We start from the raw sequence: 17107 nt of genomic DNA on the forward strand, positions 1-17107 counted from the left end.
CAATCTGGGTTCTTCCTATTCCCTCTGATCCAGTCTCTCTGACCCCCACACACGCCCAACTGTGGCCCAGGGAATGGTACTCTCCTGTTGGAGGGGCAGATGTGGTTCCAGTACCAGGGGATGCTGACCCCAGCCCTCCACCATGACATCCTGAAGCCCTCCATGGGGAACATGACCCACTCTGTCCAGCTGATGGTGGTGAATCCACCTCTCTCTCATCTGAGCATATTCACACCAGCTCAATCCACAGTTCACTCTCAAGCAGATATATCCATCAAACAACCATCAGACACAGCCCCCTAGAATAATGTGCTCAATCCCAGAAACAGACACATCACACACTAGAGTACACAACACATTGTCAAGTGCTGAAACTCCCTTCTACAGCCAAGCCTGTTCCCTCTTGCAGAAACATGGACACATTATTACCCATCTTATGTGACACACACCTCAACATACATGTGCTACAGCCATATGGAGATAAGAATTTGGGGCTATGGTGGGGCTGCATCTGGGCCTCCAGAGTCCTCAGCTGTGGCCGGGAACCAGTGTTCTGGGACAGACACAGTGATCATGGGGAGAAAGGCTAATGTGCAGATGGAGGGACAGCTGAAGAAGGAGAAGACCAGGAGGCACTTGGACTTCCTGGACATCCCGCTCTTTGCCAGAGTGAGTGTGGGCAAGAGAGGCCTGAGCCTTTGGGCAGAAGCACACAGGAAGGGATACCTGCACTCTGGCCCTGCCTCCATAGATGGAGAATGGGAGCAGCTTGTCTTACGAGAACCTGTGGAAGTTTCAGTTGCCTTGGACAGATGAAAATGATTCATGTTGTCAAGCAGGGTATTTCAAGGCTATTTATATCACACTGTTAAATAAGACACCACAGGGATAAGTTATTCAAGGAGCTTTTTCCGTAATCTGCATGTTTGTTTGTTCTTTAACCTTTTATATTTTTTACTGAAAAGAAAGTTAGTCGCTCAGTAGGTTCGAAGTCTTTGCAACCCTAAAGACTGTAACGTGCCAGTCTCCTCTGTGGAATACTGCAGGCAAGAATACTGTAATGGGTAGTCATTGCTTTCTCCAGGGGATCTTCCTGGAGATTCAACCTGGGTCTCCTGCATTGCAGGCAGATTCTTTACTCTCTGAGCCACCAGCCCAATTTTTATTGGAGTACAGTCAATTATCAATGTGTGATAGTTTCAGGAGAACTCTGAAGGGACTCAGTCATCAGGAAGCTTTTAAAAATATTTACTTTTCTGTTTTATTTCAAACTGTCTAAAGGTTTCAAAAATGTAAGCATATGATAGTTTGCAGTATCCCAGAAAAACTCAAACTCCCAGATCAAGTTACAAATATTATCTTCTCTTTATAATACTTACATTTTGTAACAAAAGAGAGATTGGTTTAAGCAAAACAAAAAAAAAGAACAGCAAATCTGGAGGCCCAGGTCTGAGCTCTGCCTTCACCTTCACCCTCCCCCAGGTGGGCGGGGACATCCTCCCAGATCAGGCTGGGTGCTCAGGGGAGGTCAGCCACAGTCAGGGACAGTCAGCGATCCAGAAGCCACTGCACCATGAGTGTCTCTGCACTGAGCCCCTCCAGAGCCCTGGGCGGGGTCTCTGGGCTCCTGCAGGTGGTCTCCCTGCTCGGCCTGGTTCTGCTTTTGCTCAAGGCGGCACAGCTCTACCTGCACAGACAGTGGCTGCTCAAAGCCCTTCATCACTTCCCATCTCCTCCTTCCCACTGGTTCTACGGACACAAGCGGGAGGTAGGATGGAGCTGGATGGGGGAGTGGGAGAGCAGGGAGGGCTGGAGATCTAGAGCATGGTCACACTCAGCAAGTTCATACCTGGCCCTGTGCTTGCCTGAGAGCACAGATGTCCAGTCTGATGGATCAGCCCCGTGGGTTCACTGTGTGTGGAGACAACAGACAGGAATCTAAGAAGGTGTCAAGTCACAGGAAAAGAGGCTTACCTGCGGGGTTGGGTTATGTCAGGTGTGGAGACAGAGCGGCTTGGTTCATTCAGACTAAGGGATTTTCTAGTCCGGTAAGGTCAGTGCCAGAAACCCACATCAGAGGCCACACACAGGAGCAAAGTTCCCATGATGGGGCCAGGTGAGGAGAACTGCCTGTTTGGTGCCCTCTCTCTGAACTATGAGCTCTTGGAACTGAGCCTGTAATCCTCCTCACCCTCAGTGCCCAAAACAGAGCCTGCACAGAGCGGTGTCAGTCCATTGTGTGGAGGGACAGGCAGGAGGCAAAGGAGCAGCTTGCAGGCTGGGAGGGGCAGCACCTGCCCACCCAGCACCAGCACCAAAGCCTGGAGGTGGGGGAGCTCAGAGCAAAGTCAGGGGCCACATGGAAATGGGTCACCAAGGGTCTGTGGCTTAAACAAGTTTTAGGAGATAATCACAGGTTGCAGAGAGCTGAGGTCTCTCTTTCTCAGCAGCACGATTAGAGCAGATTGGAGCCAAAGACAAGAACTAGAAGCAGCCCAAGCCCCATGCAGGCTGGCCCAGTACCTCTCTCCCCTCTCCTTCCTAATCTCCTGCACGCCCAGGTCACTCAAGGTCCTTCCCCGCTACCTGTGCATTCCAGCCTCTGGGACTCAGCTCCCATGTGTCCTCTCCCTGGAATGATCTCATCCCTCCTATGAGTGTCTCACAAGTCTCAGGCCCAAGGCATTTTCATCCTGAATCTCCCAGGAGTGGAGAGGACACTCTTTTTCCCTTGGATGTCCTTCCCACAAGTCAGTGCTAACTAGATGCAGCTATTTCTCTCTGCAGATCATAGCGATGAGCTTCTTCTGGGAAACCTTGCCTCTGGTTCAAGTTTCTATCCTGAAAGCATCTTGGTAAATTAGGAGCCAAAGAAAAAGCAAGTGCAGGAAGACTTCCTCACATCCAGGTCTGAGTTAGGCCCCCTTCCCCAAAGCTTCCTCATAGGCTTTGTCTTCTGTCCATCACACATTCATGATGCCCTCCGCTTATGGCACTTGCTCTCTCAGTCTACTTCACTAGCCTGCAGTCTCCAAACAGACAAGCATCTCGAGCCGCTGCCTAATTTAGTGCCTTCAATCTGTGTCTGGCACAGGGTTACTGCTCAGTAAACACAAGCTCAGTGAAGGAACGTGACCCAGAGTAGCCAAATTGCCTCAGAGCTGGTGAGTCTTGATGGTAGAAAGATGCTGGTAGAGGTCAGATACCAAAGTGTAGAGGGTTTGATCTGAGTTGCACAGAAGCCATTGAAATAAAGATGATGGGACTATTTGGAACTTGCCTGGGATCAACTGTTGACCAGAAATCCAGAGGTAACAAAACAAACTGAGTCTCCAAAGTAGAGGAGAGGCAGTTGCTCTGTGGTAAAGATGACAGGCCACCAGGTGGAGGGAAGAACATGAGCAAAGACACGGAAGATGAGCAGGTGGACCCGGTGCAGGAAGCGCCGGCAGCAGCATCCTGGGGGCAGAGCAATGGGTCCATGGAATCGCCAGCCTGTCAGGGCAAGAAGAGAGAGGGTAAATTCAGAAAGGAAAGGCCTTTGTGGTCCACACTCAGGGGTGTACAAAGATTCCACCACAAGACAGGAAGTGCACAAAAGTTTCTGACAATTAGTCAATGAAAATGAGATCAAAAATCCACATATCAAAATCTTATTTCAATACCATTCTCATATGTGTACATGCAGAATCTATCCTACAACTGTGCACACACTCAATATGGAAAATAATATTACACACAATGTAATATTTAATTTTTTTCACCTAGCCAAACACATTCCAAACATTCTTTCATACTCATATACATTAACATGTGTGCTGGGATAGCATCAAACATATATATGATCAGGATGGCAAATGAAACTAATATATAAATTAAATTCTTAAAATATCTATCTCTTCTCTAAATAAACCAAGTAATATGAAAACTTGCTTACTTTCTCTAGGGGATCTTCCCAACCCAGGCATTGACCCAGGTCTCCCACTTTGTAGGTAAATTCATAACACCTGAGGTGCCAGGGAAGCCCACCAAGTGATACAAATTATCATAAATTGCTCAAGAAGTTATGTCACTGTGTGCAAATTATTTCCAAATGTTTCACAAGCCATGGAGTTACCTTTGATGTAAGATTCTGTAGGCAGTTTGTAGTGTTGGCCCATAACTCTACTTGACATGGGACAGAATCCGATCTTAAGAGAATGGTGGACAGCCTGCAAGGTTGGATGAGATTCTAGGTCAGAAGAAATCGTTCTAAACTCTTAGGTCTGCTGATGGATGCAGAGTGACCACCTGGTGCCCTCACAGGCCTTCACCTCCACTCCTGCTCTGGAACTAAAAGAAAGAAGTCATTGTCTTGTCTTTCCCTTGGTGACAGTTCCAAGAGGAGGGCGAGCTGCCACACCTACTGAAAAGGGTAGAGAAATACCCAAGGGCCTGTGTTCGCTGGATGTGGGGCACAAAGGCCTTCATATTGGTCTACGACCCTGACTACATGAAGATGGTCCTGGGGAGATCAGGTGAGAGGGAAACCCTCAGATGGAGACAATCTTCCATTTGAGTACATGCCCCTGGGTGTGAAATTCCAGAAGACACAGGCACATCAGATGCCAAGACCTGAATTCCTCCAAACACCCTCCCAACCAAAGCCAGATAGGACAACATTATTTACTATTAATAAATGCTTTACTCCTGGTGAGGGCTGGTTTCTCTTTTACGTCTTTTTTTCTTTTTACAAACAAACTGAAATGATCCCAGACCTGGAGCCAATTCCTTGTCCACACTGTCTTAGGTTGGGCACCTTTCACTGTTGCCTGTCCTGGGTCTTGAGATGGCCAGACCACCACTGACTATAGAAAAATCACAGATTCTGTCTCATTCTATGGCACTGAACAGAGTTTATGTTTCAGGGCAATTCACCATCTTAGTCCTGTGGGTGTTCTGCTCTGCAACACTGAGTCTACTTTCCTGGGACCACAGTGACTATCAGGACAGAGAGAGTCAGGGTTGGGAGGCAAGTGGGTGGTGGCTTCAGACTGAGTGCCGTTTGGCAAGCACCAGGAAGGGAAGGGAGCCAAGGCCTAGACCTCAGCTGCTGTAGAGGCTGTCTCCATGTTTGGTCCCATCCATCTTCCCTCCTTACTTTTCAGACCCAAAGATTCACATTACCTTCAGACACCTGAAGCCCTGGATTGGTAAGTGCATTTAAATACAACTGCCAACCACCCACCCGTTAGGTTAACCAAGAGCGGTCTCTTTGTGTAAATGGAGAAGAACAGGAGTCAGGAACCCTCAGCTCTGAATCAACCCTCATTTTTCTAAAATTCCACCAGTCTTTGTAATGGCACTGTAGCCCTCCTGAAGCCTAGCTGCTTCTTCATCAATTCTCAGTCTTTTCTAATGTTCCCTGACTTTTCGATAAGTTCTTTTATCACCTGCCCCCTTACAGTTTTTCGTCATAACCACATACTATGGACAGACATACTGGAAATTCACATCCCTGAAGTGTACTGGCCTTGCCGACGCTTGCCCATGAGGAGACTTCTCCTGACACCCTTGGTTCCTCCCAAGAGGGCCCTAGTCTCCCCGATTCCCATACACACCCATCTGTGGTCCAGGGACAGGTCTGCTGCTGTTGGAGGGGCAGACGTGGTACCAGCACCGGCGGATGCTGACCCCAGCCTTCCACTATGACATCCTGAAGCCCTACGTGGGAATCATGGCCGACTCTGTCCGAGTGATGCTCGTGAGTCCATCGCTTGTCACCATATGCACTAGAATCCAGCACAGCTGACAAAGTCCACTATCAGACACTTACGTCCCTCAGACACCCATTGAATAGAGCCACCCAGAATGATGCACTCATGACTTAGTACGAGAGAGTACTCATTAAAGCTAGGTGGGACAGAGGAACATCTAGGCACCAACCTGGATCCATACTTTTCTCCTCACCAAGAGAAATAGGGCCACGGTGTATTCAGGCTCCACTCTTCTCCCATCTCCATGTTTGAACACGGGAGTAGATCAAGGAGGTCAGCTCAAAGTGGCCCTGTCTGGCCTGTACAATGACAGTTGCAGAGGCAGAGTGGAAATCCCAGGATGTCACACAGGTGGGATCTGGCCTGGGTTCCATGGCTTCTGCAGGTCACTGAACCATCCATAGGAGGAAATGAGTCCAGGTCTACACTCACAGAGCTGGGTCTTCACAAACCACCTCTGATCCAGACCAGGTACCACCTATTCTTAGCTAACATCAGAAGAATGAAAGCAATTGAGTAGCTCATGCCCCATTAGAGCCATTTTAGCTTTTCCTTGCCTTGAAATATTTGCTTCCTAGTGTTGGATATCACCTGTCCAGATCTGACATCAGGACACAGAAGTTCTCCCTTTGTCGCCTGAGAAACTATGCTTTCTGCTCTGCCAAAAGTGGTTATTTTCATAAATTATTCCACATATTCAGAATTAGTTAGGATATTAGAGGAGAATATAACTGCATATATAAGAATGATTCAGAAAAAATAGGCATCACATTACACATGGGTTGTTACAGGCCTAAGTTGCTAAAACATGTCTGCTTAGAAAATGGGGAAATCTCATCTGAAGATGTAGAGACAAAGAGAAAGCCTGGACCCAGCAGCACAGGTCTTCTAGGGGAGCAGAGCAGGGCCAGTGCCTCCTCCCTCCACAGGACAAGTGGGAGGAGCTCGTCAGCCAGGACTCACATCTGGAGATCTTTGGAGATGTCTCCTTGATGACCCTGGACACCATCATGAAGTGCGCCTTCAGCCAACAGGGCAGCGTCCAGACGGACAGGTCAGTGACAGCTCTTCAAGGGCAGGGTCCTGTTTTCCCGAATGGGAAGGACTTACCTGAGAGGCAGTAAGGGCAGTGTGGATGTTTATCAGTACAAAAAGTAACATTCTACAGAGAGACATGCACCACGGTCAGATTCCACCCAGACCACCCTTGACTCAGTCAGAGGTCCCTGACTCCTGCTCAGGGAGAAGCCTGGCCTCTCAGGACACCTGTAAAGGACTCCAGGGAGAGGACTCCCGGGAAATGAGGCAGAAATCACAATGCCTCACCTGAGGAATCTGACCCTCTCCAGGTCAGTGCCTCCCTCAACTCCAGCCTCTTCTGCGTCCTTTCCCTTCAGGAACTCCCAGTCCTACATCCAGGCCATCAAGGACCTCAGTCATCTGATTATTTCCCGACTGCGGAATGCGTTCCACCAGAACGACCTCATCTACAGGCTGACCCCTGAAGGCCGCTGGAACCACCGGGCCTGCCAGCTCGCCCATCAACACACAGGTTCCCCTCCCTCCTGGGCTGCTCCCCCACGTTCATCAGGCTCACATGGCCTGGCCTTGACCCCTTAGGCAGATCCCAGACTTCTGCTTCCTCTTCAGGAGCTGGCACAGACCCACCTGCTGCAGGGACTGGGAACCCAGAGGTCAGGGAGTCAGGTGTTGAACAGGGAGTTACAGGAGTCCCCATGTTGGTGATGACTGAGTGAGACCCTATCCAAGCAGCATTCAGCCAGAGGCCCAAGGGCTGTGCTACTGTCGGGATTCCCGTCTAGAGTAGAATGTGTTGGCGCCCTAATTCCTGACCTGCTCACCCAGTCCCACCCTCACCCTCATCCACCTGGCACCCAGACTGGGCCTGAGGAGCAAATGGGGTTATGGTGGGTACAGAATCTGAACTGCCCAGAGTGCTCAGTTCTGGCTGGAAACCACTGATCTGGGACAGATGCAGTGATCAAGGAGAGGAAGGCTCACCTGCAGAAGGAGGGAGAGCTGGAGAAGGTGAGGAGCAGGAGGCACTTGGACTTCCTGGACATCCTCCTCTTTGCCAGAGTGAGTGTGGGCAGGAGAGGCCTGAGCCTTTGGGCAGAAGCACACAGGAAGGGCAGACCTGCACTCTGGTCCTGCCTACACAGATGGAGAATGGGAGCAGCTTGTCTGACGAGGACCTCCGTGCTGAGGTGGACACGTTCATGTTTGAGGGTCACGACACCACAGCCAGTGGCATCTCCTGGATCCTCTATGCTCTAGCCTCCCACCCAGAACATCAGCAGAGGTGTCGGGAAGAGATCCAGAGTCTCCTGGGGGATGGCGCCTCCATCACCTGGTGAGCATCCAGGAGATGGAAGAACCTTGTCCCACCTAGCTAGAGAGAATCCCTGCTTGTCCTGTCCTGCCTGCTCTCAGATGGGCTTCCTTGCAGGGATCACCTGGACCAGATGCCCTACACGACCATGTGCATCAAGGAGGCCATGAGACTTTATCCACCAGTACCAGTCATTGGCAGAGAGCTGAGCAAGCCCATCACCTTCCCTGATGGACGCTCCTTACCTGCAGGTATGAACTTCACCTCACCACTCAGCTAAGCACTGTGTAGGACCACGTGGTAGACCAGTAATCCACCTGTGCATTTCCAGTTCCAGGATGCTCTGGTTCTTGTCTGCCTGAAGATAATATTTATTCTGTAGTTTGAATGAGTTTTAAAAAATGCTTTTCCATAAATCCTAGGATTAATACTACCATATACTCAACAGTCCTACTACTAGGAATATACCTTGGGAAAACAGAATCCAAAAGGCACATGTGCCTCAGTGTTCATTGCAGCATTGTTTACAATAGCCAGGTCATGGAAGCAACTGATAGATGTGTATATAGGTGTCCACTGATAGATGAATGGATATGAAGCTGTGGTCCGTATACACAGTGGAATATTACTCAGTATAAAATGGAACAAATATGAGTCAGTTGCAGTGAGGTGGAAGAATCTACAGCCTGTTATACAGAGGGAAGCACTCAGAAAGAGAAAAACAAATATCGCATATTAACACACACATGTATATATAGAATCTAGGAAAATAATGCAGATGAATGTATTTGCAGAGCAGGAATGTAGATGCAGACATAGGGAATGGACTTGTGTACGCAGGAGGGGAAGGAGAGGGTAGGACAAATTGAGAAAGTAACATCGACACAGATAGACTATCATATGTAAAATACTAGTATGTATCTAGTGGAAAGCTGCTATATAAAAGGAAGCCCAGCCTGATTATCTGAAATGACCTAGAGGGGTGGAATGGGAATGGGGAGAGAGGTGCAAGATGAAGGGGATATAGCTGTTGTTTAGTTGCTAAATCATGTCTGGCTTTTTTGTGACCCCATAGAGGGTAGCCTACCAGAATCCACTGTCCATGACATTTCTCAGGCAAGAATACTGAAGTGAGTTGCCATTTCCTTCTCCATATATATAGATACATAACTGTGCCTTATTTGCACTGTAGTATGGCAGAAACTAACACACCGTTGAAAAGTAATTAACCTCTACTGAAAGAAAAAATGTTTGACACAAAACTTGAATGCAACAAAGCTCAACAAATAAATGTTGACCCTTCCGTGCAGTCTTATAACAGAGCCTAAAATTCTAATTCTTGAATCATGAAGGCAGAACCAGAGGGAGGCATGGTGCTTCCATATGGGGTGTAAATAAGAGAGGAAGCTCAAAAGACTCCACTGTCATGGGTCAGAGGCTCTAGTCTCTGAGGTGCCCTCTGGTCGATGGCAAAGAGCAGGTGATGATGAGGTCTGAGCCCTGCCATGGCTGGAGGCCACCCACTGACTCAGCACCCAGTGGGTCTGAATCCCAGCCCTGTTCCCTCCTGTGGGATCATAGACCCAACCCTTAACCTCTCTGAGGCTCAGGTGCTTCATGGGCTTGTGGGGACAGGAGTGCTTGCGTGAGGATTAAATGATTCTTGCACATTCCCCAGCTTCATGATGGCACTTGATAAATGTGAGTTGTCACCTGAGCTGCTCCTAAGCATAACCTTGCAGTTCTTTTAATTCTCAATCCTGGGCTGTGGTCACCTACCCCTAATCTGTGATCGTGTGCTTTGTCATGCCCCGCCCACCTGTCTTGCAAGAGCATCATTTCTTTCAGAGTGACCGAGGGTGCTCCCATGATGGCTCCCAGGACTTTTGTGAAGCCACACATCCCCTGCACTAGGGGACCATCAGGCTTCTCTCTCTCCTCTGCCCCACAGGAATCTTAGTCTCCCTCTCCATTTACGGGCTTCATCACAACCCGAAGGTGTGGCCGAACCCAGAGGTACGTTGGACCTGGGAGGAGGAGATGGGATGCTCTCTCGACACCAAACCCTTCCCCTGCTCCCTCTCTGGGATTCTTATCCGCCAGTGCATTCATGTGAGGGGTTTGACCCCAAATGTCCTGGCCCTGGTGCTCTCTCTGCAGGTGTTTGAGCCAACTCGGTTTGCGCCAGGTTCTACTCGACACAGCCATGCCTTCCTGCCCTTCTCAGGAGGATCCAGGTGAGGCCTCTGTTCTGGGGGAGGCAAGTGTCACAGGTTGCTACCCGATGTGTGTGACTGTCTACCTTCATATGAGGAGCATGAAGTTCTGTCCTTGTATGTTGATGTACTGAGAAGGAGGTGTGGGTCTCCATGTACAAGAAGGTCTTCAGGGCCCACCACTCTGACACTGACCTCCTATTGTCCACAAGAATTGACCTCATTTCCATGTCAGTGGCCAATCCAAAGTATCCAGTGTTTTCCTCACTCTAGGAGTATGATGTTTGAGCGTTACAGGTCTTCATGAAATTTAAACTACACACGTTTGGTTAGCACAATTTCAGTCACCTTAAAAGATGATTTTCTCTGTTCCCGCCTTCCTAGTCAGCCCACTGTCTTTCTGCTTAATTCACCTGTCCACCCTCACTGTATTCAGCGTGCTTGCCAGGATTGGGAATTCCATGTCCTGAGGCTTCAAGTCATGTATGTGATCAGTTACAGTTGTAGTTTGAAGAAAGTTTCACAGTCATGAGTGTGTTCTCACTTCCTGCAGTATATCCGACATAGATTTGACTGTGTATTAACATAACCATGACATATATTTTCTGTTGCCAAAATTCTTTATTAAAAAGCAGAGTTTAGATACCATAGTCCCAGATTATACAGAGTAATGTTAGTACGCAAAACTTTAAAGTGGAGGACAATCAAGCCTGCTTTGGGAAGTCTATTGCTGATCCTGCTCGTGATGCCAGTTTCTCACTGTTCATACTGTGCACACTGTTTGCTGAACCCAGGATAGATGCAAAGCGTCAGCTAAGAGGCTGGAGGAGGACTGGAGGAGCCATAGGAACTGCAGACACGTTTATTCTCTCCTGGCTGTGTTATGGCCGCCATAACACAGCTCTGTCCGGCCTGACGCAGCCGCCGTAGCAGCAGCCGTAGAAACCATAACATAGCTAGAACATAACCTCATATAATATAACCATGATGTCGCTCCAACGTGGCCCCAATGCAGCAGTAACCAGGGCTTTCATAGTCAAACTCATAAAGGCGTACCACACACCGCCCCCTGACCTTTTGCAGGTGGAGCTTATATAACAAAAGTAGCCAGAGTCCAAGCGAGTACCATGTGACTCACGTACGCAGTGCTATACGTGATCTAGCTGTTCCATAATCATTAGCTACAAACCTTGAGGCAACAGTGAGAGACCGCAGAAAGAGAGCGCCTGACAATGCCATTTTGGCTAATTTGCTCTTTCCCTACATGGGGGAGAGTATTTTGTGTTTGACACGTGCATTTGAAAAATCTATTGCATGTAAAACATAAAGCACCCTTGAAATAGCTGTTAGCCTGACTGATACACTCCTAAATGGTTGCTGTGAAGATCTTAAAGGGCACAGAACCTCCCCTGAAATAGTAACAACAGTGACTTTGTAACTTAGTAGAAGCAAGTTTTCTCTGACTGTACAGATCTAGGAAACTTTCAGTTGATGAATCAACCTTTACAGAACAGTGTTCAAGTAAACTGTCTTATTGATTCTAGAATTTGGTTTACACCAGGGTCCAGTCCTTTCTTGTAGACATGGCTGCAGGTCATTCAGTTGCTACTAGAGGGCACAAGGGACTCGGCAGCTTGATTCCTACGTCAGACTGAATATTTCTTATATTCTCATTCCACCTGAGTTGTTTTCAATTCAATTAATATTGTTCAAAGGTGAAAGTATGTATTAAGCGTGTCTCCGTGTGCCAAGACCTGTGCTAGGAGATGGGAACACAGGGATGATAACGCTGTCCTCCCCCAGGGCTCACTGTCAACAACATGTCTCCTCAAGACAGACGTCATTCACACATCCACTCTTTCACTCACTCATTCCTTGGGCAGACTGTGGAGGATCCACGATCCAGCGCTGTGCTGGGCACTGGATGTGCTTCGTCCTTGAGTTACACCCATGGTGCCCTGAGGGTCCAGAGTGGGCAGAGGTGCAGCCAGCAGAGGGGGTGAGGGTGGTGGTCACTGGATGGAGCCTTGAGCATGAGGATGGCAGAGGCGAGGGGAGGGAACCTCAACCGTCCCTGAGTCAGGAAGACGAGAGGGACAGACCCCAGGTGAGTGAGGAAGAATCCAGAGAGGGCTGTGATGCCACTGAGGCACTGGGACGTGTGCTCCCTGTGATGCGGAACAGAGCAGGCCTGGAGCTACTGGGGCTTTAGAGGGAAGGGAGGAATGGAGGCTGAAAAGGCCTGATGAGGAGACCAAGTGACGGCAAGGAGGGTCATTTCTGGATTAGAATGGAACATTCCAAAGGTAGATTGACTGAGGGACTGAGGGAGACAGGAACCCAGACCATTAACTGGGAAGGAATGGGTCCAGTAGGTTCAGGGTGGTTAACCCTTGTCCTCTCCAGGAAGCCTCCCTGTTGCCATTCTGATTCCTTGCACAGCCCTGCTTGTCTTCTCTGGGGACTGGGCAGCCTGTCTGTCCACCGTAGGTGGTAAGGTCCTGAGAGGCTGTCCACCCTGCCCCTACAGTGCCCTGGGCTGACCTGAAACCGGGAATTGCCAGTGGACAGGTGAATAAAGTACTAGTTCACAGTCTTGATCCACTTGACTTGACTCTGAGGCTTAGAGCACTGATGCTCCCCAGGTTTTCCTGCTGAGAGCAGGATATGAGTTAGGAGCTAGTCCGTAGGGAGGTGGGCTTTGTCATCTGTCAGGGGGAGAGCTTTGCTGGCAAGTTGAGTGTGATGAGTAAGGAAGGGATCAGGGCTGGGCCACCTCTAGGAGAGCCCTGATTCCCTGTGCTCAGCAGGGGTTAGAAGCCTCTGCTTACTTCCTTTTTATCTCCAAACCTAGGAACTGCATCGGGAAGCAGTTTGCCATGAATGAGTTGAAGGTGGCCGTGGCCCTGACCTTGCTTCGCTTTGAGCTGTCACCGGATCCCTCCAGGGTCCCTGTGCCCATGCCAGTCATGGTGCTGAGATCCAAAAATGGGATCCACTTGCAGCTCAGGAAGCTCTCTGATCCAGGTGGGGACAAGGACAAGCTCTGAGGGCCCCTGCCCACCATCCTGTCTTGCTGTCACTCTCTCCTGTCCTTGCCCCTTTGCCCACTTCTTGCTTCTGTCTTCCCCGTGCCAGCTTGCCTCATCTCATGCCTCCTTCCCAGCTGACTTTCTGCCCTTCTCCTCTCACCTTTCTCCAGGCTCCCTATCTGCTATATCTCCATCTGTCTCTGACCCCCTGTATCTCTCACTGTCCACCGGAATCCTGATCACCCAACACCCTCCAGTCTGTCTGTTCTCTCCTGTGTTTCTCCCCTTCTGCCTGCCTGTCTGTCCCTGTATTCACTTCTGTTTTGATGGCAAAATGAATTCTCTCTGCCTTATAGACTTAGAACAACACAAAGTTATCCTCTGATGGCTCTGGAGTGAGAAGTCTGAAAAGGGTTTCCCTGGACACAACCAAGATGTTGACTCGCCCCTCATCCAGGGACCTGGGACAGGATCCTGCTTTTTTGCCATTTTTGCATCTAGAGCTGCAATCCTTGCATTCCTTGGCTCCTGGGCCCTCCTCTACATTCAAATCCAGCAGCATCTTCAAATGTCCCTCTGCTTCTGTCTTCATATAACCTTCTCTTTCATCAAGACTTTGTGCTTACCTGGGCAACTCAGATCAAACAGGCTTATTCTGGGGTTCTGGGAACTAGGACAAGAACACCTGGGGAGCCATCACTGGACCTGTTAAATCCTGTGTGACTCCTTCGCCCTGGGCCACCGCTCTCTCCTGTGTGAGATGGGTCTACCCCCGTTTCACTCACATGGTTTCCTCTGTCCCCATCCCTGGATAAAGTGTGCAATATCATATGGAATGCGTGTGTCTTGTCTGAAAGGAGTTGGATGAAGCAGAAGAGAGAGAAGGGGAGGGAATAACAGTGGGGAGGAGGAGGGGAGACAGCACCTGCTCTATGGGGCCGAGACCCTAGCAGGGAGAGCGTGTCCAGCCCCTCTGCAGCTTCACACTCTGGAGTCACTCAAGCCCCACACCCTGCCTGGCGCCTGAGGCTCCCATGACAGCTGAGTCAGGAGAAAGGCCTTGTCGCCTAAGGTTCAGAGGGAAGACGCTCACTCCAACACCTGTCAAAGAAGGAGCCTGCCTCTTCTTCTGTGGTAGCTTTCTCACCACATCTGTAGAGGGGCCCAGCCAGCGCCCACCCTGTGCTGAGCAGGGGAGACTTACAGACTTGGTCAGGCACAAGGGTCTCCTTCACCCCAGAAGAGATTTGAGAAGAGCCCAGCCTGGCCAAGTCACCAGCCCCCTGGCAGCCCTTCCTCATGGACAGGACCTGCAGGCTCCTCAGATGCCACAAGGGGTGGGGGTGTGTGTGTGCAGGAGGGCCTGGGAGGAACCAGCTGGGCACAAGTCTTGGCTGCCACGCAGGGAGAAGCCAGGCCCCTCAGGACACTTGTAAATACTGAGCTTCTCCAGAGGGTAAGGCAGAAATGACAATGCCTCAGTTAGGAATGCAAGCTAGTATAGCCACTGTGGAGAACAGTGTGGAGATTCCTTAAAAAACTGGAAATAGAACTGCCATATGACCCAGCCATCCCACTTCAGGGTACACACACTGAGGAAACCAGAATTGAAAGAGACACGTGTAGCCCAATGTTCATCACAGCACAGTTTACCATAGCCAGGACATGGAGCAACCTAGATGTCCATTGGCAGACGAATGGATAAGGAAGTTGTGGTACATATACACAATGCAGTATTACTCAGCTGTAAAAAAGAACGCATTTGAGTCCATTCTAATGAGATGGAAGAAACTGGAGCCTATTATACAGAGTGAAGTAAGTCAGAAAGAGAAAGACCAATACAGTACATTAAAGCATATATTTAGAATTTAGAAAGATGGTAACAGCAACCCTATATGGAAGACAGCAAAAGAGACACAGATGTAAAGAACAGACTTTTGGACTATGTGGTAGAAGCAAGAGTGGGATGATATGAGAGAATAGCATTGAAACATGCATATTACCATATGTAAAACAGATGACCAGTGCAAGTTCAATACATGAAGCAGGGCACTCAAAGCTGGTGCTCTGGGAGAACCCAGTGAGATGGGGTGGGGGGGTTCAGGAAAAGGGGATGCATGTACACCTGTGGCTGTGTCTACATATGGCAAAAACCACCACAACATTGTATGGTAATTAGCCTCCACTTAAAACAAATAAGTAACAAGAATAGAGGTAGTGTAGAAAAATTATAAAATAAAACGAGTGAACTTGTTTACAAAACAGAAACAGACTCACAGGCATAGAAATATGCATTAGCTTTCCAAGGAAAAAGGGAGAAAGGAATAAATTAGGAGTATGGGATTATTTGATAAACACTACTGTATATAAAGTAGATAAATATCAAGATTTTACTGTTTAGGACAGGGAATCTTATTCAACATATTTTGATAACCTATAATGGAGAAGAATCTGAAAAAGAGAATGTATGCATATAGTGCATATATCTGAACCACTTTGCTGTACACCTAAACTAACACAGTATTGCGAATCAACTAAAAGTCAATAAAGTAAAAACAAAACAAAACAAAACAAAACAAAAAACACATTACATTGGCCTTTAATTTAGAGCATTTGCCCTCTCCTGGAGAACCTTACCTCAGACATGCCAGTTATTGCCACCTAGAGGTGCTGTATACCCACCCCTCCTAAAGTTATTTTTCTGGTTCTGGAATGCAGAACTAGAACACATATATTCATCAGTTGGTAAAGAAGTAGCTAAATTTAGGGGTTTAATGTTTCCAGCTTCACTGGGATCTTCCCATATGTCCCCATTCCAATGTCAGGTTCCCATTACTTCCCAATAAATGCGCACACTTTGGCAGAAGATTGGGAAATCAATTTGCATGTAATTCAGATACTGACAGGATGAGACTCTGGATATTGTTTTCACAAATCTCAGCCCTGGCTGAGGCCCTGTGGCTACAGGAAACAAAGATTTCTTTCAGGTCAGATATTGAAGCTTTCTGGTAAATTACATGTAGTTTGGCCTGGGAATTTGAATCCCCAACCTCATCCATTTCCTTCAGTGCTTTCACCAGTATAGCTAGGACCAACCAGCTGGTCTTACTAAACTCTTAAATTTGCTTGAAAAGTTCTAAGATATTGAATATATGGTGATCAGAATCTTCCTTTTTATAAAAATATGGTTAGTAACATCCAGTGATGATGTTTTATGTATCTTTATTTAAAATCCTCAAAAATGATGCTCTTAAAGGACTGCACTCAATATGTCAGCAAATTTGGAAAGCTCAGCAATGGCCATAAGATGGGCAAAGGTCAGTTTTCATTCCAATCCCCAAGAAGGGCAATGCTAAAGAATGTTCAGACCACATACCATTGTGCTCACTTTACATGCTAGCAAGATTATGCTCAAAATTCTTCAAGCTAGGACTCAGCAGTATGTGAATTATGAATTTCCAGATGTGCAATCTGGGTTTAAAAAACATAGAGGGACCAGAGATCAAATTATCAACATTAGCTGGGTCATTGAGAAAGCAAGGGAATTCCAGAAAAACATCTACTTCTGCTTCATTGGCTATACTAAAGCCTTTGACTATGTGGATCACAATAAACTGTGGAAAATTCTGAAAGAGATGGGAATACCAGACCACCTGACCTGCCTCTTGAGAAACATATATGCAGGTCAGGAAGCAACAGTTAGAACTGGACATGGAACAACAGTCTGGTTCCAAATAGGAAAAGGAGTAT

At 48.1% G+C, this 17107-nt stretch overlaps 1 protein-coding gene across 4 annotated transcripts; it reads left to right on the forward strand.

Moving 5' to 3' along the window:
- Positions 1-1511: 1511 nt before the first annotated feature.
- On the forward strand, positions 1512-14184 carry LOC102406283 (taurochenodeoxycholic 6 alpha-hydroxylase). 4 transcript variants are annotated; one of them, XM_044945046.2, is made up of 13 exons: positions 1514-1768; positions 4376-4517; positions 5148-5192; positions 5616-5743; positions 6686-6810; positions 7154-7308; positions 7750-7856; positions 7940-8130; positions 8227-8360; positions 10061-10125; positions 10270-10346; positions 13180-13352; positions 14032-14184. In XM_044945046.2, the coding sequence occupies exons 1-13, from the start codon at positions 1574-1576 to the stop codon at positions 14067-14069; spliced, it is 1575 nt and encodes a 524-aa protein (XP_044800981.2). In that variant the 5' UTR covers positions 1514-1573; the 3' UTR covers positions 14070-14184. The 4 variants fall into 4 exon arrangements, with proteins under 4 accessions (XP_025144585.3, XP_044800981.2, XP_025144584.3 ...); XM_025288798.3 differs by having other exon boundaries at positions 1515-1768; positions 13714-14184; XM_025288799.3 differs by lacking the exon at positions 14032-14184 and having other exon boundaries at positions 13180-13704.
- The last annotated feature ends 2923 nt before the right edge of the window (positions 14185-17107 follow it).

The sequence above is a fragment of the Bubalus bubalis genome, chromosome 6 (assembly GCF_019923935.1).
Source record: "Bubalus bubalis isolate 160015118507 breed Murrah chromosome 6, NDDB_SH_1, whole genome shotgun sequence".
Classification (NCBI taxonomy): Eukaryota; Metazoa; Chordata; class Mammalia; order Artiodactyla; family Bovidae; genus Bubalus; species Bubalus bubalis.